The 23,718-nt window shown below is 40.4% G+C and overlaps 1 protein-coding gene across 1 annotated transcript in view; it reads right to left on the reverse strand.

Annotated features, from left to right (window-relative positions):
* The window catches only part of c1qtnf4 (C1q and TNF related 4), an 86,649-nt gene that overhangs the window by 11,456 nt on the left and 51,475 nt on the right, over window positions 1–23,718 (reverse strand). The window contains exon 2 of the mRNA XM_061887303.1: window positions 9,710–10,073. Coding sequence (XP_061743287.1) covers window positions 9,710–10,073 — 364 coding nt within the window. The remainder of the gene's footprint in view (window positions 1–9,709; window positions 10,074–23,718) is intronic.

The raw sequence follows: 23,718 nt of genomic DNA on the forward strand, positions 1-23,718 counted from the left end.
GTGGAAGCCTATTTCAAAGGTTTAGTGGCGAATACATAAGCCAGTTATCATCAAAAAAGCTGAACCTGGGCAATTATTTTGACTCGTGGGGCCAAATTCAGATATATATATATATATATATATATCCATCCATTTTCTACCGCTTATTCCCTTTCGGGGTCGCGGGGGGCGCTGGCGCCTATCTCAGCTACAATCGGGCAGAAGGCAGGGTACACCCTGGACAAGTCGCCACCTCATCGCAGGGCCAACACAGATAGACAGACAATATTCACACTCACATTCACACACTAAGGCCAATTTAGTGTTGCCAATCAACCTATCCCCAGGTGCATGTCTTTGGAAGTGGGAGGAAGCCGGAGTACCCGGAGGGAACCCACGCATTCACCGGGAGAACATGCAAACTCCACACAGAAAGATCCCGAGCCTGGATTTCAACCCAGGACTGCAGGACCTTCGTATTGTGAGGCAGACGCACTAACCCCTCTGCCACCGTGAAGCCCTATATATATGTATATATATATATATATATATATATGTATATATATATATATATATATATATATATATATATGTGTATATATATGTGTGTAAGCTGTGAAAATCAGCTGTACAGTATGTGTGTATGTGTGTGTCGGTCCTATTTTTAGGAACCCTAATACAAAACTTCACAATAATGTCTGATTGAATGTTAAAACCGTTATGACAGACCGCCTTAAAAAACGGAATAGAATTTTTATTTTTTTTTACTGAATGAGACACCCAGAATGTACATGAAAGTAAAGAATGTGGGATTTACAATTTTAACTATGAACGATAAAACACTGAATATTGATAACATATGAATGTCACACCCCCTCTCGATCGACATATTTTACAATCAAGCAAGCTGAGATAGGCTCCAGCACCCCCCGCTATCCCGAAAGGGACACACGGTAGAAAATGCATGGATGGATGGAATATGCAAGAAAAATGAAACAAAAACAGCAAAATATGGACACAAAGGGTAAAAAAAACCCCCACCTACAATCTGATACATCTGACATATCACTAAGCTTTACAACTTTGTTGTATAAATCTCCCTCCGCGTCTGTTTCGGACACTCGCATTTCAGGCTGGCTGCTCTGGAAACACTCTGTGGAAACGCTCCCCACCCACACTGCTTGGTGCCTCGTCGGATCTGTTGTGACTTAGATGACCATAGTAACTAGTATATCATGCAAAAGCGCAGACTGCAACCATTGAAATACTTTGTGTAATTCAAGACTACATCTTGAAGATAAAAAAAAAAAATATTAGAGAATGTCCGGACGGCCAGATTGAAAAGCCTAACCGGCCGCATGCATCCCTCAGGCCTTAATTTGCCAATGTCTGATATACACTTTTACTAATAAAATGTTTTCTATCAGAGGTGTCCTAACTTTTTCCGGCGAAAGCCACATAGAGAAAAGTTTAAATCTGCAGGGGCCGCGTTGTACTTTTTTGTGCATTCAAGACCCTAAAATCTGTCATGATTTCACACGACTCTTATTATCAATTTTTTGTATTTCTATTATTTCCTGTGAAGCGCGCTTATTTTTCCGTCAACATTCTGTTTGCCTCCATTTGCTACCACTCTAATCACTCTGGCTCCGTCACCTGTATCTGATTGGCAATCAGAATGCTTTTCGAGACTGGATTATTTTGCTTTGTACCTCAACGTGTTACCTTTGACAAAATACATCACATTGTTGTTCAATCAACTCCAACGAGAATAAGCCGTAAAAAATGGATTGATGGATGTTGTTCAATCAATTCTTAATAGTATTTTTATTTATTGATAATATTATCTTCATTACCTTATAGGGCTTTCGCGAGAAAATTGTACATATGCTCCTAAAACACCATGTAGAAGATCAACACAATTTTGTTTTGCAGGCCCCATTTTTGGGGCAAATTGGGCTGATTCCATCCATCCGTCCATTTTTCTGACGCTTGTCCCTTTTGGGGTCACGGTGGATCGCTGGAGCCTATCCAAGCTGCATTCGGGCGGAAGGCGGGGTACACCCTGGACAAGTAGCCACCTCAAAGCAGTGGGCCAATAAAAAACAAGCTGCGGGCCTGATTTAAATGATCAACCAAAGTTGTCTTTTCAACTGATCCGGTTGACCACACTTCCTACTTCATTTGCTAGGAGTCAAAGTACCAAAGTACAGAGACACGCCATTTCTTTACATTGGGCTGGTACATGAAATAAACGAAAAACTGTACTTATTTTTTATTTTTTCCCATCGTCTACAATCCTTATGTTAGAAAAAACACGTCTTTCCCTTTTCTGTGTATTCAAGGATTAAAAAAGGGCTAGCACGAGGCAGCTAACAATGCATGTAATGGGGATTCCCCTATTTTGCCTATAAAGCTCTCTTAAAAAATGGCCACATTACTCTACAAGCATGCAATGACCTGTACATATCAACACAAGTATAGAGACATTGTTATTGTAGGGGCTAAATCCCAGTAAATAATTTTCTGGTGTAGTGACAGAGCGCCTTGCTAGTGCTGCTGATGTTACTGGTGCTGAATCACCTTTGAGCTTAGAAAAGTTTTAAAACTTAGATGTTCCACAACCAACCAACCAACCAACACAACATTTCAAAAGACTGTAGCAGTGAACACTGGCTCTCAACTTTACTTGTGTCAAAACGTGGACTATAGTGGGGTTTGTTTTCCCGGAATGCAAAGGAAGGTGATGGGACATGGCGTGAAGGTAAATACATATTTAAATTCATCTATAAAAAAGGTGCAAACTAAAGGCGCGCACAAGGCGGAGAAGAAACATGGCTAAAAAAAACAAAAATTACCACAAAGGCAAAAAACTTAGGACATGAAAAACTCGCTAACTTTGATTTGAATAAACAAAACTTATGTGCAGGGCATGAAGCATTTACTATGGCAGGAAGAGAATGAACAGAGCATGGAACAGCAACAATGACGCCAGGCCGACTGACTGGCAACTACAAGTTTAAATAATAGTGATATAATTAACACAGGTGCATGAGTCCTAAACAAATTAGGTGTGTGAGTCCAAATGAATCAGGTGAACTAATGGTTGTCATGGTGACAAAACAAACAAGAGTGCACAATGAGTCCAAAACCAAACAGAACGTGACCACAAAATATGACAACTTGACATCACCAGGCTCGGCAAGACGCTCGTTTGCTCCCAGCATTTTTTCACCTGAGAATTATGCTGATTTCACCAGCTAAACAAAGAGCACAAGTCGTGTTCTGGAAGATACAACCATCTCCCCAGTTGGCAGAACGTGACCACAAAAGATGACAGCTTGACATCACCAGGCTCGGCAAGACACTCGTTTGCTCCCAGCATTTTTTCACCCGAGGATTATGCTGAATTCACCACCTATAAAAAGAGCACAAGTCTTGTGCTGAAAGATACAACCATCTCCTCAGTTGGCATTCCAGTGAGAGCGGCCATAGTAAGTCACCGTTTAACTAAGTTCGTATTTAGTTTAGCAAAAATCCGACATGATGGCTGAGTGCTTCACTATAGCGTCCAGCTTCTAAAAAACTGTAGCTCATCCTCCATGTATTCCGGCACAAAAAGATAAGGTTCTGGATCATCTTTTGACCCAAACTAGTCGTCGCTTGCTCTCACTGTTAACATTAGCAGTAGCAAACACAAAATGCGCTCTCTAGAGTTAAAGTTAAAGCTATAGTATTGTTGTTGGCGGGAGTAGCGTCATATAGCTATGGAATCCTTGTCTATTACTCCATCACATTTATAATTACAGGATAACTATAAAACGTAGGAGTTATTATTTTTATTTTTTTCCTTTTTTTAAGCGGGCTCCATAGGCGGATTAGGTGAATTCCCCTTACCTCTATTGTTAGCTACCTCCTGCATGTGTGCCGGGCTTTCCCCTGACAGTTTGTTTATGTTTTAGTTTTTTCCTCTGCATTTGTCTGTTTCCTCTGTGTTTAGTATTTCCTGTCCTTAGTTCCTGTCTAGTGCTCTTATTTTGTCAGCTTCCTGTCTTTTTCCCTGAGTGCTGTGTTCCTCCTCAGCTGCGGCTGATTGGCACCTGGCCACACCCGTTGCCAATCAGCCCGCTCCTATTTGTACACGCTTTTTCTTGTGTCAGTTGCTGGATCATTGTATTGTCTTGTCGATGTCACGTGTAGTCGCTCTTGTGATGTGTTATCGCTCCTGTCGTGTCGTACCTTGTCTTTGCAGCGTAGCGGTAAGCTATATTCAGTTGATGTTTGTAGCTTACTGTTTTTTGTTCCCTGCTTCCGTTTTATTTTTCATTATACAAGTACGACTTCTGTTTGCCTGTTCGCTACCCGCTAGCTTCCATGCTAAGCTCCTGTTCGTTATTTTCTAGCTCCCAGGCTAGCTCTTTTTGTTTGATTATCCGCCTCGTGCGCGCTTTGTGTTTGTACCCTTTTGGTTTTGTTTTTGTCTTAGTATTTAATTTAATCATGTTTTCTCATTCCATGCCTGCCTCCATCTCTGCATCTTGGGGTTCAACAACAAATAACCCTGACAATGTGTTCTTGTTATGTTTCTGTTGCTCGCCTGCCTTCCCTATTATTTTGTCCCTACTGTTGTCTCTTGTTTCTCCTCCTCGGTGCTTCCTTCCTAAGAGGAGAATGGCCTAATCGGACACACCTGGTCCTAATTTGTCACTGGGCTATTTAAGGAGGGCACTGACAGCTTGTCTTTGCTGGTAAAATTGCTTCCTGTGCCGTCCGCAATTCATACCCAACTTCCACGCTTATGCCGCAGGTCGGTTTGGATTTATTTGTATTTTATTAATTAAATGTTTTAACTCAAACCCCCATTTTTTTGTTCTCCTCCCCAGAGGTTGAGTGTTTAAACTGAACACTCCCAGAGTGTCCTGGCCATTCTCTAGCCGATCGCCTCATTGTGGACTAAATTTTATGGTGTGTATTTTTGCCCCATTTCATTTTTTTTTGGACAATATTTATTTTATGGTGTGCATTTTTGGCCCATTACCTATTTGTTTGCACTTTTAGCTACCTTGCCTCATGTCTCTGCATCAAGGGATCTACTATTGACTGAGCCATGGCACTTGTCTCACTTAATGATCGTGGATGATTGGCAAAATTGTAAAAGTGCAATTTTTGTTCAAGGATTGAGTCATGAAAGATGCACGAGGCGGGTCGAAATGACCGCGGCCCTTACGAATGCGAGCACCTTCTATGTCATGTCTTTGTGATCATGTTCTGTTTGGTTATGTTCTGTTTTGTTTTTGACTCCATTAGTTCCTGTTTTTGCACACCCTGGTTTGTTTTTGTTTCCATGACTACCAATAAGTTCACCTGTCCTCACGACTCACGCACCTGATTAACTTGGACTAAGGCACCTGTTGTCAATCACCACGTCACCATTTAAGCCTGCAGTTGCCAGACAGTCAGCCTGGCGACATCATCCTCTATCACCTCCTACACACCCATGTTATCCATGCCGATGATCCATGCTCTTTCTTGGTCCAGTAAGTTTTTCATGCCATATATTGTAAGTTTTGTTTTATGTTCATAGTTCTCTTATTGTGGAAGTTTTAGTTTTCATAGCCGTTTTTAACTCCCACTGAGAGCGGCTTTTGTTTATACCCTTGTTTTTGTGATATTTTTGAGTTAAGATTAAAGATGTCATTACCTTCACGCCATGTCCGTTTCAATCACTTTGCACCACGGGAAAACAAACCACACCTAAGTCCACGCCATGACATTCTAAGTATCACAATAAATAAGGCAGCTTTAATTCTTCCATTCCATCTTTTTATTACTGTATTTTAAGTTTTTACTGTGTTCTGGGTATAGTAGGGTTGTTAAGATAGTACCGCAATAGTAATGAATCACATTCGGTACTGTACCGCCTCCTGAAAAGTACCAGTCCACCACACCTTAGCGCCCCTGTCGTCACGTCGTATCATTGCTGGTTTACGAGTAGACGAGCATGTTCGGCAGCGCACAATCACAGAGTACTTACAGGCATATAAGATGTGTGGACAGAAAAGGGAAACCAGACGCATTTTTGACTTAAAAACTAACGATAAAGGTGTACTTTAAGACATGTTAGCGGAAGTCGGCAGTCTTGTAGCTATTTCTAAATCACTAGTCCTCGCCTCCATGGCGACAAATAAAGTAAGTTTCTTACAAGTATCATCCCTGCAGGACGAAGAATAGCTAAACATGTTTCACTACACACCGCAGCTAACTGGAGTTGCAATGTAAACAAACGCCATGGGTGGATCTACACCTAACATCCACTGTAATGATACCAAGTACAGGAGTGTATCTAGTCGATACTACTATGATTACGTCTATTTATTGGCATCATGACATCTTTTTTCGTTTTTTAAAAATGTATATTATGTTCATAAACTCAGGAAATATGTCCACATGAGGACTTTGAATATGACCAATATTTGATGCTGTAACTAGTTGGTTTTGGAATGATACCTAAATTGTGGTATCATCCAAAACTAATGTAAAGTATCAAAAAACATAAGAATAAGTGATTATTACATTTGAACAGAAGTGTAGATAGAACATGTTAAAAGAGAAAATAAGCAGATATTAACAGTAAATGAACAAGTACAAACCCTGTTTCCATATGAGTTGGGAAATTGTGTTATATGTAAATATAAACCGAATACAATGATTTGCAAATCACTATCAACCTATATTCAGTTGAATATGCTACAAAGACAACATATTTGATGTTCAAACTGATAAACAATTTTTTTTTTTTTGCAAATAATCCTTTTCTTTAGAATTTGATGCCAGCAACACGTGACAAAGAAGTTGGGAAAGGTGGCAATAAAAACTGATAAAGTTGCGAAATTCTCATCAAACACTTATTTGGAACATCCCACAGGTGTGCAGGCTAATTGGGAACAGGTGGGTGCCATGATTGGGTATAAAAGCAGCTTCCATGAAATGCTAAGTAACTCACAAACAAGGATGGGGCGAGCTGTCGTACTTTAGGCTTCATAATGCGCCACACATTTTCGATGGGAGACAGGTCTGGACTGCAGGCTGGCCAGGAAAGTACCCGCACTCTTTTACTACGAAACCACGCTGTTATAACACGTGGCTTGGCATTGTCTTGCTGAAATAAGCAGGGGCATCCATGATAACGTTGCTTGGATGACAACATATGTTGCTCCAAAACCTGTATGGACCTTTCAGCATTAATGATGCCTTCACAGATCTGTAAGTTACCCATGTCTTGGGCACTAATACACCCTCATACCATCACAGATTCTGGCTTTTGAACTTTGTGCCTATAACAATCCGAATGGTTATATTCCTCTTTGTTCTGGAGGACACCACGTCCTCTGTTTCCAAATATAATTTGAAATGTGGACTCGTTAGACTACAGAACACCTTTCCACTTTGCATCAGTCCATCTTAGACGAGCTCGGGCCCAGCGAAGTCAGCGGCATTCCTTGGTGTTGTTGATAAATGGGTTTAGCTTTGCATAGTAAAGTTTTAACTTGCACTTACAGATGTAGCGACCAACTATAGTTACTGACAGTGGTTTTATGAAGTGTTCCTGAGCCCATGTGGTGATATCCTTTACACACCGATGTTGGTTTTTGATGCAGTAGCCCGAGGGATCAAAAGTCCGTAATATCATTGCTTATGTGCAGTGATTTCTCCAGATTCTCTGAACTTTTTGATGATTTTACTGACCGTAGATGGTAAAATCCCTAAATTCCTTGCCATAGCGCGTTGAGAAATGTTGTCTAAAACTGTTCGACAATTTGCTTACAAATTGGTGACCCTCACCCCATCATTGTTTGTGAATTACTTAGCATTTCATGGAAGCTGCTTTTATACCCAATCATGGCACCCACCTGTTCCCAATTAGCCTGCACACCTGTGGGATGTTCCAAATGAGTGTTTGATGAGCATTCCTTAACTTTATCAGTATTTATTGCCATCTTTACCAACTTCTTTATCACGTGTTGCTGGCATCAAATTCTAAAGTTAATGATAATTTGCACAAAAAAAAAATGTTCATCAGTTTGAACATCAAATATGTTGTCTTTGTAGCATATTCAACTGAATATGGGTTGAAAATGATTTGCAAATCATTGTATTCTGTCTATATTTACATTTAATACAATTTCCCAACTCATATGGAAATGGGGTTTGTAGATTAATAATTCATTATCTTAATAATGTTGAGAAACTAATAGAATGATAAAGAACACGATATGTCACTGAATAAGTCAGCAGATTAAAATAGGAACCTTTGTTTGCTGTACAAGTTGTCGTGTGTGTTCACTCTTTTATTGAAGTATAAACGTGCAATAAGAAACATATGTTTAATGTACCCTCAGATTTTTTTAAATTAAAATAAAGCCAATAATGTAATTGTTTTGTGTTCCCCATTATTTAGAAAAGTATCAAAATAATTTTGGTACCGGTACTAAAATATTGGTAGTGTGAGTGACTTAAGTGTTAATATATAGAACTAATTTGAGCTAGTTTTGATTGACAGCACACCAATCGGTGGTAGCCCAACAACCAGCTGTATAAGTGAAATAAAATTTCAAATGTTGCGTTACTGTTATCCGATAACAAAAGTTTTTTTTTCATGTAACCGGTAATGTGTAATGATTAGTGTGTGTGTGAGTATGTGTGTGTACACATGTTTCCTCTCCTGGGGAGTTGCCATCGTTGTTCAAATGCTACAGTAGGCTTTATATACAGTGTGGCAAAAAAGTATTTAGTCAGCCACCGCTTTTGCAAATTCTCCCACTTAAAATGATGACAGAGGTCTGTAATTTTCATCATAGGTACACTTCAACTGTGAGAGACAGAATGTGAAAAAAAAAATCCAGGAATTCACATTGTAGGAATTCATTTGTAAAATATGGTGAAAAATAAGTATTTGGTCAAGCATTCAAAGCTGTCACTGATGGAAGTAGGTTTTGGCTCAAAATCTCACGATACATGGCCCCATTCATTCTTTCCTTAACACGGATCAATCATCCTGTCCCCTTAGCAGAAAAACAGCCCCAAAGCATGATGTTTCCACCCCCATTCTTCACAGTAGTTATGGTGTTCTTGGGATGCAACTTAGTATTCTTTTTCCTCCAAACACGACGAGTTTTGTTTATACCAAAAAGTTATCTTTTGGTTTCATCTGACCACATGACATTCTCCCAATCCTCTGCTGTATCATCCATGTATCCATTTTGGTATAAACTCAACTCGTCGTGTTTGGAGGAAGAAGAATACTGAGCTGCATCCCAAGAAAACCATACCTACTGTGAAGCATGGGGGTGGAAACATCATGCTTTGGGGCTGTTTTTCTGCTAAGGGGACAGGACGACTGATCCGTGTTAAAGAAAGAATGAATGGGGCCATGTATCGTGAGATTTTGAGTCAAAACCTCCTTCCATCTGTGAGAGCTTTGAATGGTTGACCAAATACTTATTTTCCACCATAATTTACAAATAAATTCTTTCAAATTCCTACAATGTGAATTCCTGGATTTTATTTTCATATTCTGTCTCTCACAGTTGAAGTGTACCTATGATACAAATTACAGACCTCTGTCATCATGTTAAGTGGGAGAACTTGCACAATCTGTGGCTGACTAAATACTTTTTTGCCTCACTGTATTACACAAGAACGCTGCTGCAGTAACACAGAGTTGACTTACCTTTTTCTCCTCGCCTGCATTCTCCTCATACACAATAGCTTGCACCTCATTCCTATTCTTCATCAACATCACAGACAAGTCTTTGTGGGGGAACTTTCCCACCGTGAAGGAGAAGTAGTAAGCCCCTGGGATTCGGCAGTGGAACAAGCCTGTCTTCGGGTCGAAGTCCTCGCCGATATTGACATAGACCGCGTCGAAGGTCACTGTCATCTTGGGCCCACCTTCCATGCTGTTGGTTCGGGCCACCGAGAAAGCCGACCGTAGTTCGGCGTTTTCCAGCAGACGAGCAAAACCCGCCACCGCGCCTGCATGGCTCAGACAGAGTAGGCCAACCAGCATGCTCGCTGGGAGCAGCATCTTGTCTCTAGAGAGATGGACAAAGTCAGAAAATGAGTCAAATCATTGTGCACCTGATCAACCACACTTAAATTACCATGAATTCCAGACTAAAAGCTCCCCTTTTCTTAGCTTTAAACCCAGCGGCTTATAAAACAGTGCAGAGGTTGAATTTACTTTTTTTTTGTTGCAAATACCGTATTTCCTTGAATTGCCACAGGACATATAGTATGCGCCTGCCTTGAATTACTGTCAAGTCAAACTCGCTTCGCAAAATAATTAGCGCATGCTTAGTATTACCGCCTGGTCAAACTCGTGACGTCATGAGTTACACTTCCCCTGTCAAAATGGAGGAGGGTGATTTCAATACCGGTAATTTGAAGAATATTAAGAGCTATTCAGTAGGATTTAAGGTCCAAGCTTACATCACAGTCAAATTTTTACTGCATGCCTTTGGTAAGTGCCGGAGAGAGAAGAGGTTTTAAAATAATTAGCGCATGCTTACTTTTACTGCATGCCTTTGGTAAGCACGGGAGTGAGAAGAGGTTTTAAATTAATTAGCGCCCCGCGGCAATTCAAGGAAATACAGTAGTTTAAAAAAAGAAAAACAAGCAGACACTGAAGAGGTGTGGTATTGTTTAAGCTATGGCACCATCTTTTGGACGAGTTTGATCACTGGAGGTGCTGTAGTGCTCTTCCTTTCTTCTAGCCGCTTACTACTAGTATGGATTCATCATCACTACAAGCCGCGTTTTTAAGTTTTACAATATAACTAAATCAGTTTATACTTACTAAATTGTAACATGTTTTATGTCCATAGGACTGTTTTCATTCATATTTGTACAAGCTGTCGTAATGTAATGAAGCAAGCTAATATGTTAACACGTTTACGAGTGTCTGTGCTGGTATTACAAACTCACAATGGCATTCTTTTTGTATTGTTTCACAAATTTAATTAAATCGAATTGTCAACCCAAGAATTGGAATCGAATCGTGGGTTGTTGTAGGAGTCACAACTAGAGATATCCGATAACATCGGCCCATAAATGCTTTAAAATGTAATATCGGAAATTATCGGTATCGGTTTCAAAATTATCGATTTTAAAAAAAGTAAAATGCATGACTTTTTAAAACGCCGCTGTGTACAAGTACGTAGGGAGAAGAACAGGGCGCCAACATACCTTAAAGGCACTGCCTTTGCGTGCAAGCCCAGTCACATAATATCTACGGCTCTTCACACACACACAAGTGAATGCAAGCATACTTTGTCAACAGCCATACAGGTCACACTTAGGGTGGCTGTATAAACGATTTTAACACTGTTACAAATATGCGCCACACTGTGAACCCACACCAACAAGAATGACAAACACATTTTGAGAGAACAGCCGCACCATAACACAACAGAACAAATACCCAGATCCCCTTGCAGCACTACCATACAGGTCACACTGAGGGTGGCCGTATAAACAACTATATCACTCTTACAAATATGCGCCACACTGTGGACCCACACCAAACAAGAATGACAAACACATTTTGGGAGAACATCTACACCTTAACACAACATAAACACAACAGAACAAATACCCAGAACCCTTTGCAGCACTACCTTACAGGTCACCCTGAAGGTGGCCGTATAAAAAACTTTAACACTGTTACAAATATGCGCCACACTGTGAACTCACACCAAACAAGAATGACAAAACATTTTGGAAGAACATCCGCACCGTAACACAACATTAACACAACAGAACAAATACCCAGAACCTCTTGCAGCACTACCATACAGGTCACACTGAGGGTGGCCGTATAAACAACTTTAACACTGTTACAAATATGCGCCACACTGTCAACCCGCACCAAACAAGAATGACAAACACATTTTGGGAGAACATCCACACCATAACACAACATTAACACAACAGAACAAATACCCAGAACCCCTTGCAGCACTACCATACAGGCCACACTGAAGGTGGCCATATAAACAGCTTTAACACTGTTACAAATATGCGCCACACTGTGAACCCACACCAAACAAGAATGACAAACACTTTTCGGGAGAACAGCTGCATCGTAACACAACTTAAACACAACAGAACAAATACCCAGAACCCCTTGCAGCACTACCATACATGTCACACTGAGTGTGGCCGTATAAACAACTTTAACACTGTTACAGAAATGCGTCACACTGTGAACCCACACCAAACAAGAATGACAAACACATTTTAGGAGAACATCCGCACCGTAACACAACATAAACACAACAGAACAAATACCCAGAACCCCTTTCAACACTAACTCTTCCGGGACGTACATTATACACCCCCTTCAACTCCGCCCAACTCAACCTACTCATGCTCTCTCAGGGAGAGCATGTCCCAAATTCCAAGCGGCTGTTTTGAGGCATGTTAAAAAAAATAATGCACTTTGTGACTTCAATAATATATATGGCAGTGCCATGTTGGCATTGTTTTTTCCAAAACTTAAGTTGATTTATTTTAGAGAACCTTGTTACAATTTTTAAAGCATCCAGCAGGGCATCACAACCAAATTAGGCATAATAATGTGTTAATTCCATGACTGTATATATCAGTATCGGTTGATATCGGTATCGGTAATTAAGAGTTGGACGATATCGGAATATCGGATATTGGCAAAAAAGCCATTATCGGACATCTCTAGTCACAACTCTAATGCAAACAAAAAAAATGTAATTTGACAGTCAAAAACCTTAGTGGAAAACAGCCCTATTACTTGTTAAAACACAAAACTACACAAAACTTCTCATACTATACAACTGCTCTAAAGACTAGTTTGTCGTTGGCTGTAATCTGCTCTGCTGCTGCATTTAAAGCTCGAGTTGTAAGGGCTGTGAACTACAATCTGCAATATATCTGTTGCCAGGCAACTAAAAAACCTGCTTTTAAAAAAAAACCTAAATGCACTATATTCATGAATACTGATATGTGCATGAATGCTGAGCTATTTACATTTTTAGAAAAGGCTTACAGTATAGAGTGAGCAACATTTCAACTGCACCCTTCACCTATTGTACACACGTATTGCCTTTGAGGTTTAGCTTTATATTCATGTCAGACATCTAACCAACACTAATAAAAAATCTCTTCAAACTGCATCCGATCAGTAACTGTGGTTTTTAGTTGATCAGATTGTCCGAATGGAGATTTGTTATTTTCAAATATATTTTCCAATTTCAGCAAATGTAAAATTTGTGGGGGAAAAAGTAGACAATAAGAAGCGACTAACAAATTTAGCCTATTTTCCAAGGCCCTTTAGAGACTATTAATAACAACAAAAAAACATGTAACATACATATTGTTGTGTTTATAGTGTTTTCCTGACTTCTCCTTTGTCTGCACCTGTGTTTTTAGTGATTCGTCCTCGGCGAGGGGTGGACCTTGAGGCACACCTGCTCGCAATTAGCACACCGGTATTTAGGCTCGTCACTGTCAGCTTGGCCTCGCCGGTTATTGTCTCCAGAACTCCTGTCGTGCATGCACCTGCTTCACCAGACCTGGTATGTTTTCGCTACTTTGTCCTGAATTTCTTGATCTCCTGTGTGTTTATCTTCTAGTCCCCCTGAGGTAAAAAGGATTACTTTTGTTGGACTCGTACCCTGCTCAGTGTGCCCTGGCCCTTTCTCCTGCTGACCTCTAAGGAACCTATTTTGTCCAGTTTTGATGGTGTGCATTTCTGCCCCATCGCCCTTAGTTATCCCTTTTTTTCAAATTAAATTTTTTTATTTTTGTAATTCCACCTTTTCTCCCGTCTCTACATCCTGGGGTCACCCCTACTTGACCAAGATCTTAACACGTGTTTTATAATAAATCACTTTGCCATATTTTTTCCCCCTTGTTTCTGCTGTCAAAATAAATAATTGCCTTTCTTCGTATGTGAGTCTAAACATATTCATATCGTATTTTTTTTTTTTTTGTATGGCTTGCTGACTGTAACATTCCAATCACACTTTTCTAGCTGGTATATTTTAAATATTTAGCTGAATTTTCCCACATTTGGCTTATCTTCATATTTCAGGTATACATTAAATGGTGAATCCATCCATCCATCCATTTTCTGCCGCTTATTCCCTTTGGGGTCTCAGAGGGCGCTGGTGCCTATCTCAGCTACAATCGGGCGGAAGGCGGGGTACTTCAATCTAAAATTGTATATCTAAATATAAATGTTAAATGTTGTATAAAGTTAGGGTTGTCCCGATACCAATAATATACCAGAATGTATACTGATACTGTTTGATACTTTTCAAAATAAAGGGAACTACTAACCCTGTTTCCATATGAGTTGGGATATTGTGTTAAATTTAAATATAAACGGAATACAATGATTCACAAATAATTTTCAACCCATATTCAATTGAATGCACTACAAAAACAAGATATTTGATGTTCAAACTAATGAAATTTTTTTTTTACAAATAATAATTAACAGAATTTCATGGCTGCAACACGTGCCAAAGTAGTTGGGAAAGGGCATGTTCACCACTGTATTACATCACCCTTTTTTTTTTTTTACAACACTAAATAAACGTTTGGGAACTGAGGAAACTAATTGTTGAAGCTTTGAAAGTGGAATTCTTTCCCATTCTTGTTTTATGTAGAGTTTCAGTCGTTCAACAGTCCGTGGTCTCTGCTGTGGTATTTTACGCTTCATAATGCGCCACACATTTTAGATGGGAGACAGATCTGGACTGCAGGCGGGCCAGGAAAGTAGCCGCACTCTTCTTTTACGCAACCACGCTGTTGTAACACGTGGCTTGGCATTTTCTTGCTGAAATAAGCAGGGGTGTCCATGATAATGTTGCTTGAATGACAACATATGTTGCTCCAAAACCCGGATGGACCATTCAGCATTAATAGTGCCTTCACAGATGTGTTAAGTTACCCAGGACTTGTGTACTAATACACCCCCATACCATCACAGATGCTGGCTTTTGAATTTTGCGCCTATAACAATGGTTATTTTCCTCTTTGTTCTGGAGGACACCACGTCCACAGTTTCCAAATACAATTTGAAATGTGGATTCGTCAGACCACAGAACACTTTTCCACTTTGCATCGGTCCATCTTAGATGAGCTCGGGCCCAGCGAAGCTGGCGGCTTTTCAGGGTGTTGTTGATAAATGAGTTTGACTCTGCATAGTAGAGTTTTAATTTGCAATTACAGGTGTAGCGACCAACTATAGTTACTGACAGTGGTTTTCTGAAGTGTTCCTGAGCCCATGTGGTGATATCCTTTCCACACTGATGTCGGTTTTTGATGCAGTACCGCCTGAGGGATCAACAGTCCGTAATATCATCGCTTATGTGCAGTGATTTTGCGAGATTCTCTGAACCTTTTGATGATTTTACGGAAAGTAAATGGTAAAATCCCTTAATTCCTTTCAATAGCTCGTTGAGAAATGTTGTTCTAAAACTGTTCGACAATTTGCTTACAAAGTGGTGACCCTCACCCCATCCTTGTTTGTGAATTACTTAGCATTTCATGGAAGCTGCTTTTATACCCAATCATGGCACCCACCTGTTCCCAATTAGCCTGCACACCTGTGGGATGTTTCAAATAAGTGTTTGATGAGCATTCCTCAACTTTATCAGTATTTATTGCCACCTTTCCCAACTTCTTTGTCACGTGTTGCTGGCATCCAAATCTAGAGTTAATAATTATTTGCAAAAAAAAAAAAATTCAGTTTGAACATCAAATATGTTGTCTTTGTAGCATATTCAACTGAATATGGGTTGAAAAGGATTTGCAAATTATTGTATTCCGTTTATATTTACATTTAACACAATTTCCCAACACATATGGAAACGGCGTTTGTACATACACACACACACACACACACCTATATAAGCTGTGACGATCTGCTGTAAAATATGTGTGTTTGGGTCCTATTTTTAGGACCACTAATACAAAGCCTCACAATAATGTCTGATTGAATGCTAAAAAACGTTATGACAGACCACCATAGGAAACGCATGGAATTAAAAATGTTCTACTGAATGAGACACCCAGAATGTACATGAATATAAAGAATGTGGGATTTACAATATTAACTATGAAGGAGAAAACACTGAATATTGACAACATATGAACGTCACTTCCCCCTCTCCTTCCGCATTATTTACAGTTGAGCGAAACAACAAAAATGCAACAAACACGGCAAAATATGAATGTGAAGTGTTCAAAAAACCCCCACCGGCAATCTGATATAATACCACTTTTTTTGTAGAACTTTGTTGTAAAAATCTACTTCCGCGTCTTTCCCTGACACCCACATTTCAGGCCGCTCTGGAAACACTCTGTGGAAACGCTCCCCACCCACACTGCTTGGTCCCTCGTCCGAGCTGCTGTGACTTAGATTACCATAGTAACTAATTAGTTTACCATAGCAACTACTATATCATTCAAAATCGCAGATTCCAACCATTGAAATACTTAGTATAGTTGAAGACTCACGGTCATGAGAAAACATGACTGCACACCATAATGGCAGCTAAATTTTCCATCTTAAAGATCTAAAAAAATTATTTGGGAATGTCCGGCTGGCCAGATTGAAAAGCTTAATTGGCCACATGTGGCCCCCAGGCCTTAATTTGCCCAGGTCTGTTGTCTAAATGGTAAATGTTAAACTCTAAGTGGTCAATTCAAATCTAAATTTAAAAAAATATAAAAGTTAATTGCCAAAAGTCCTCATTGGTTTTGCACATCTGCAATTGCGGCACCAGCTGTCAGAGGTGAAGGAGTGTTTGTGTGGGCCGAGATGCGAGAAAATGGTGAAATATTTGCACTAGGCAAGACATTTAGATTCAACATTTAGATTTTCCATTGTCATATTAAAATATACCATTTACATTCAACTTTTACAGTATATTCAAAATTGAGATTTAGATTTAAAATTTCGATTCAACTTTTACCGGTACTTTATATTTGACATTTTGATTTAACATTTAGATTAAATTCATAATTCACCATTTATTGTGGACATCAAATGTTAACATTTTCCAAATGTGAGAAAAGCAACCTGAATATCTAAAATACTTAACCTATACTATAAAAATTAACCTGAAATGTTTCAATGAATGTAACTGCTGTTCTAAATGTGTCCACTGGATGTCGCAATAGCAATTCTTTGTATCTTTGTAGATGATGCTACATATGTACAAAATACATCACATGTTAGATGTTAGTGCTCCAGTCAAGGAAAAGGATCAGACTAGATTAATAACATCCTGTATTTTGATTTTGTGTCAAACTTGGACATGGATTGTGTGTGCTCCTTCGACGCAGAGGGATTACAGGACGAGCCAGGCGTGAATTAAGGTACATGGTGTTTTATTAGGAATTCTAAATACAAAAATAAACAAATTAAGGGCGCTCACAAGGAGGTATAAAACTTGGCTACAAAATATAAACAGGAAACAAAAACACTTGCTCGATTGGCATGAATGAACTAAGAACAGAAACAGCACGATGGCATGACTATAAACAACTAAAACAAAACACTTACTGTGACAACAAAAACAGGAGGCAAGAATAGCAAGGTGCGTGGCAGGTGATGGCGGGCATGGAGAATGAGCAGCAAGGTCGTAGATAACAATGAAAGTTAGAACGCCATGGGTAAGGAAAGTTGGATGTTCCCAGACTGATGGACGGAAAGAAATTGACTTAAATAGTGGCTGTGAATAATTAGGAACAGGTACGGGACTGAGGGCATGGGCGTGACTAGGAGGGCAAGGTGAAAAGCAATGAGTTGTCATGGTAACAAAAACAAACCAGGAAGTGAAAAAACAGAACAAGAGTCCAGAACACAAAACAAAACATGATCAAACATGAAATCAGATTTACAAACTTGACATTTTGAAACTATTTTTTTATCTTGATAGATTGAAAATTAACACCAATGAGTTGACTGATGAACATTATAACGACAAATAAATTATTAACCGCAACACGTAAGTCTAAAAAACCCCCCAACAAAATTATGTTTTGTACATTTGTGCCCCAAGTGGAGGAGTTCAAATACCTAAGTCTTGTTCAGGAGTGAGGAAAGAGTGGATGGTGAGATCGACAGGCGGATCGGTGCGGCGTCTTTGGTAATGTGGACGCTGTATCGATCCATTGTGGTAAAGAAGGAGCTGAGCCGGAAGGCAAAGCTCTCAATTTACCGATCGATCTACGTTCCCATCCTCACCTATGGTCATGAGCTTTAGGTCATGACCGAAAGGACAAGATCACGGGTACAAGCGGCCGAAATGAGTTTCCTCCCCCTTAGAGATAGGGTGAGAAGCTCTGTCATCCGGGAGGAACTCAAAGTAAAGCCGCTGCTTCTTAAGATTGAGAGAAGCCAGATGAGGTGGTTCGGGCATCTGGTCAGGATGCCACCCAAACGCCTCCCTAGGGAGGTGTTTAGGGCACGTCCAACCGGTAGGAGGCCACGGGGAAGACCCAGGACATGTTGGGAAGACTATGTCTCCCGGCTGGCCTGGGAACGCCTTGGGATTCCCCGGGAAAAGCTAGACGAAGTGGATGGGGAGAGGGAAGTCTGGGCTTCCCTGCTTAGGCTGCTGCCCCCGCGACCCGACCTCGGATAAGCGGAGGAAGATGGATGGATGGATGGATGGATGGACATTTGTGCTTGTTCTATTTTCAAACAAAGAAAACAATCTCAAAGTTCAAGTTCAAAGTTCATACTTTATTCGTCACATGCAGAGTACACCACAGCGAAATGCTTTTTTCCATGCTCTTCAGATATTGCGTACAGTGGTATCCAAACACAAGTTGCAGAATCTAATACACTAAATGCAAAAAATACAACAACTACAAAAAATTGAAAAAATACAAAAAGTCTGAAGTTGTCTTTATTTTTAAGTTATCGTGCCGTGATTTTACCAGTCCGGCCCACATGGGAGTAGATCTTTCTCCATGTGGCTGTCGATCTAAAATAAGTTTGACACCCCTGCTATGCTAATTATTTGAATAATATGAACCCCGACTTAAACAAGTTGAAAAACTTATCCGGGTGTTACCATTTAGTGGTCAATTGTATGGAATATGTACTGTACTGGGCAATCTACTAGACTTAGAAAATCTTTATTGTCCCCAAGGGACAATTTGGTTTCAGCAGTAGTCATTAAAACAAGAGTCAACAGTAAAAATGAGGTACAACAGTAAAAACGAGGAACAACAGTAAAAACAAGGTACAAATACATAAAATACACACAACATACAAACCATCATGAAGGCATTGAGCTAAAAACAAAAAACATTTGTAATACAATAAAAACTAATCATCACACGTCACTTCCCACTTAAGTGACTACATAGCAGCTAAGCTTGTTTAAGAAGCTCATTTATAAAAATAACAGCTGAGGGAACAAAGGATCTTATGTATCGGTTGTTTTTGGCCTTCCTATTACTAATGGCGTACATACATCCTGAGGGCAAGAGTCTAAACTGTGATAAGAGAGGGTGCTGAGAGTTGGCCAGAATGGCCTTTGCCTTCTGGATGACTTCGACCTGATAGATCTGGTTCAGGGGGTTCAAGGTAGTGCCTATGGTCTTTTGGCACACCTCGATTATACCACCTAGTCTGTTTTTATTGGCCACACTGAGGTTACCAAACGTGATAGAATATGTTAAGATAGCCTCGATACAAGATGAATAGAACATCCTCATTAGTGTCCTATCAACCTGAAAGCCCCTCAGTTTCCTAAAGAAAAACAGCCTCTGATTGGCCTTCTTGCAAATACGGTCATTGTTGGCATCAAAGGTCAATTTATTGTCTAAAATTGTGCCGAGATACCTGTATTCACGGACTATCTCAACAGCAGAGCCTTTGGGAGGGGGATCACGAAACGAAAGTCAATGTACATCTCCTTAGGGTCCAGGTACGAATCATCGCACCATTTGATGATGTACAGATAAAAGTTTCTATCAATCAATTAATCAGTCAATGACCAAAAATAGGTCAGTAGCTCTTAAAAGTAAGTACAGTTCTACAACTAATATTTTAAAGGCCTACTGAAATGAGATTTTCTTATTTAAACGGGGATAGCAGGTCCATTCTATGTGTCATACTTGATCATTTCACGATACTGCCATATTTTTGCTGAAAGGATTTAGTAGAGAACATCCACGATAAAGTTCGCAACTTTTGGTCGCTAATAAAAAAGCCCTGACTGTACCGGAAGTAGCGGACGATGTGCGCGTGACGTCACAGGTTGTAGGGCTCCACACATCTGAACATTGTTTATAATGTGAGCATCCAGCAGCAAGAAATATTCGGGCCGAAAAAGCGACAATTTCCCCATTAATTTGAGTGAGAATGAAAGATTCGTGGATGAGGAAATTTAGAGTGAAGGACTAGAAAAAAAAGAAGAAAGAAAAGGCAATTGCAGTGGGATTCAGATGTTTTTAGACACATTTACTAGAATAATTCTGGGAAATCCATTATCTTTCTATTGTGCTGCTAGTGTTTTAGTGAGTTAAATGGTACCTGATAGACGGAGGGGTGTGTCCACGGGTGTGTTGACGCCAGTCTCTGAGGGAAGTCACGAAGCTGCAGCAGGACAGAAGCTCTGCTGATACCCGGTAAAAGGCGACTTTTTACCACAATTTTCTCACCGAAACTTCCCGGTTGACATGTAGTCCGGATCCATGTTCGCTTGACCGCTCTGATCCATAGTAAGGCTTCACCTATGGGAATTTTGAACAAGGAAACACCTTGTGTTTGTGTGGCTAAAGGCTAAAAGCTTCCCACCTCCATCTTTCTACTTAGACTTCTCCATTATTAATTGAACAAATTGCAAAAGATTCAGCAACACAGATGTCCAAAATACTGTGTAATTGCGCGATGAAAAGAGACGACTTTTAGCCGCAAGTGGTGCTGGGCAATAATGTCCCCTCCAACCAATAACGTCACAAACACGCGTCATCACTCCGCGACGATTTCAACAGGAAGCTCCGCGGAAAATTTTAAATTGTAATTTAGTAAACTAAAAAGGCCGTATTGGCATGTGTTGCAATGTTAATATTTCATCATTGATAGGGACGGCGTGGCGCAGTGGGAGAGTGGCCGTGCGCAACCCGAGGGTCCCTGGTTCAAATCCCACCTAGTACCAACCTCGTCACGTCCGTTGTGTCCTGAGCAAGACACTTCACCCTTGCTCCTGATGGGTGCTGGTTGGTGCCTTGCATGGCAGCTCCCTCCATCAGTGTGTGTATGTGTGTGTGAATGGGTAAATGTGGAAGTAATGTCAAAGCGCTTTGAGTACCTTGAAGGTAGAAAAGCGCTATACAAGTACAACCCATTTATATATAATCTATCAGACTGCGTGGTCGGTAGTAGTGGGTTTCAGTAGGCCTTTAAATCTTGGCAAGTGGAGATTAATTTGCGGTGTGATCGCAGCTCCTGCTCAGTGTTTGTCTTTGTAACGACAACATTTTGAACGGGTTATGTTGACAGAAATCTCTCCACGGAGTCGGTGATGCTTAAGGTCCAAACTCCAGTGAAATAATTGACCAAACAACCCTTCTGTAATGAGCAGCCGTGGGAGCAACGCAGGGAGAGGGAATATTAGACTCACATCTGAATTGCAAGGTAGAACATGCATTAAGCTTTTGCATTTCAAAGCCAGGCCTATTAGTGACTTTTCTGATCTGTTCCCTCATTAAAGTTTCATGAAAAAAAGTGTAGTTTCTGCAACTTTACTTTAGTCTGTAGCATATTCACCTCACAGTCAGGAGGGTTCCAATTTGTGTGGAGGACATTTTCACCGCCTGTGCCATGTGAATTGTGGAGACTCGAAATCAGGTGTGTCCAAAGTGCGGCCCGGGGGCCATTAGCGGCCCGTAGTTCGTTTTTTCGTGGCCAGCGGCACAACTATTAGCCGGGCTGCCAAGCGTCATAGCTCGGTTGGTAGAGTGGCCGTGCCAGCAACTTGAGGGTTGCAGGTTCGATTCCCGCTTGTGCCATCCTAGTCACTGCCGCTGTGTCCTTGGGCAAGACACTTTACCCACCTGCTCCCAGTGCCACCCACATTGGTTTAGATGTAACTTAGATATTGGGTTTCACTATGTAAAGCGCTTTGAGTCACTTGAGAAAAGCGCTATATAAATATTATTCACTTCATTTCACTTTGAGTATGACAGTCACGCAATTTAACTCTTTCTCACACCAAACACGTCAATAATGGATAAAGCAAAACATTTTCTAGAGCAGTGGTTCTCAACCTTTTTTCAGTTATGTAGCCCCTGTGAACTTTTTTTTAATCCAAGTACCCCCTAATCAGAGCAAAGCATTTTTGGTTGAAAAAAAAAGAGATAAAGAAGTAAAATACAGCACTATGTCAACAGTTTCTGATTCATTAAATTGTATAACAGTGCAAAATATTGCTCATTTGTAGTGGTCTTTCTTGAACTATTTGGAAAAAATATATAAAAATAACTAAAAAGTTGTTGAAAAAAAACAAGTGATTCAATTATAAATAAAGATATTTACACTTAGAAGTAATCATCAACTTAAAGTGCCCTCTTTGGGGATTGTAATAGGGATCCATCTGGATTCATGAACTTAATTCTAAACATTTCTTCACAAAAAAAATAATCTTTAACATCAATATCAATCAATCAATCAATGTTTATTTATATAGCCCCAAATCACAAATGTCTCAAAGGACTGCACAAATCATTACGACTACAACATCCTCGGAAGAACCCACAAAAGGGCAAGGAAAACTCACACCCAGTGGGCAGGGAGAATTCACATTCAGTGGGACGCCAGCGACAATGCTGACTATGAGAAACCTTGGAGAGGACCTCAGATGTGGGCAACCCCCCCCCTCTAGGGGACCGAAAGCAATGGATGTCGAGCGGGTCCAACATGATACTGTGAAAGTTCAATCCATAGTGGCTCCAAGACAGCAGCGAGAGTCCCGTCCACAGGAAACCATCTGAAGCGGATCAGCAGCGTAGAGATGTCCCCAACCGATACAGGCGAGCGGTCCATCCTGGGTCCCGACGAGCGGTCCATCCTGGGTCTCGACTCTGGACAGTCAGTACTTCATCCATGGTCATCGGACCGGACCCCCTCCACAAGGGAGGGGGGGACATAGGAGAAAGAAAAGAAGCGGCAGATCAACTGGTCTAAAAAGGAGGTCTATTTAAAGGCTAGAGTATACAAATGAGTTTTAAGATGAGACTTAAATGCTTCTACTGAGGTAGCATCTCGAACTGTTACCGGGAGGGCATTCCAGAGTACTGGAGCCCGAACGGAAAACGCTCTATAGCCCGCAGACTTTTTTTGAGCTCTAGGAATCACTAATAAGCCGGAGTCTTTTGAACGCAGATTTCTTGCCGGGACATACGGTACAATACAATCGGCAAGATAGGCTGGAGCTAGACCGTGTAGTATTTTATACGTAAGTAATAAAACCTTAAAGTCACATCTTAAGTGCACAGGAAGCCAGTGCAGGTGAGCCAGTACAGGCGTAATATGATCAAACTTTCTTGTTCTTGTCAAAAGTCTAGCAGCCGCATTTTGTACCAACTGTAATCTTTTAATGCTAGACATGGGGAGACCCGAAAATAATACGTTACAGTAATCGAGACGAGACGTAACAAACGCATGGA

Source organism: Nerophis ophidion, linkage group LG25, assembly GCF_033978795.1.
Source record: "Nerophis ophidion isolate RoL-2023_Sa linkage group LG25, RoL_Noph_v1.0, whole genome shotgun sequence".
Taxonomy (NCBI): domain Eukaryota; kingdom Metazoa; phylum Chordata; class Actinopteri; order Syngnathiformes; family Syngnathidae; genus Nerophis; species Nerophis ophidion.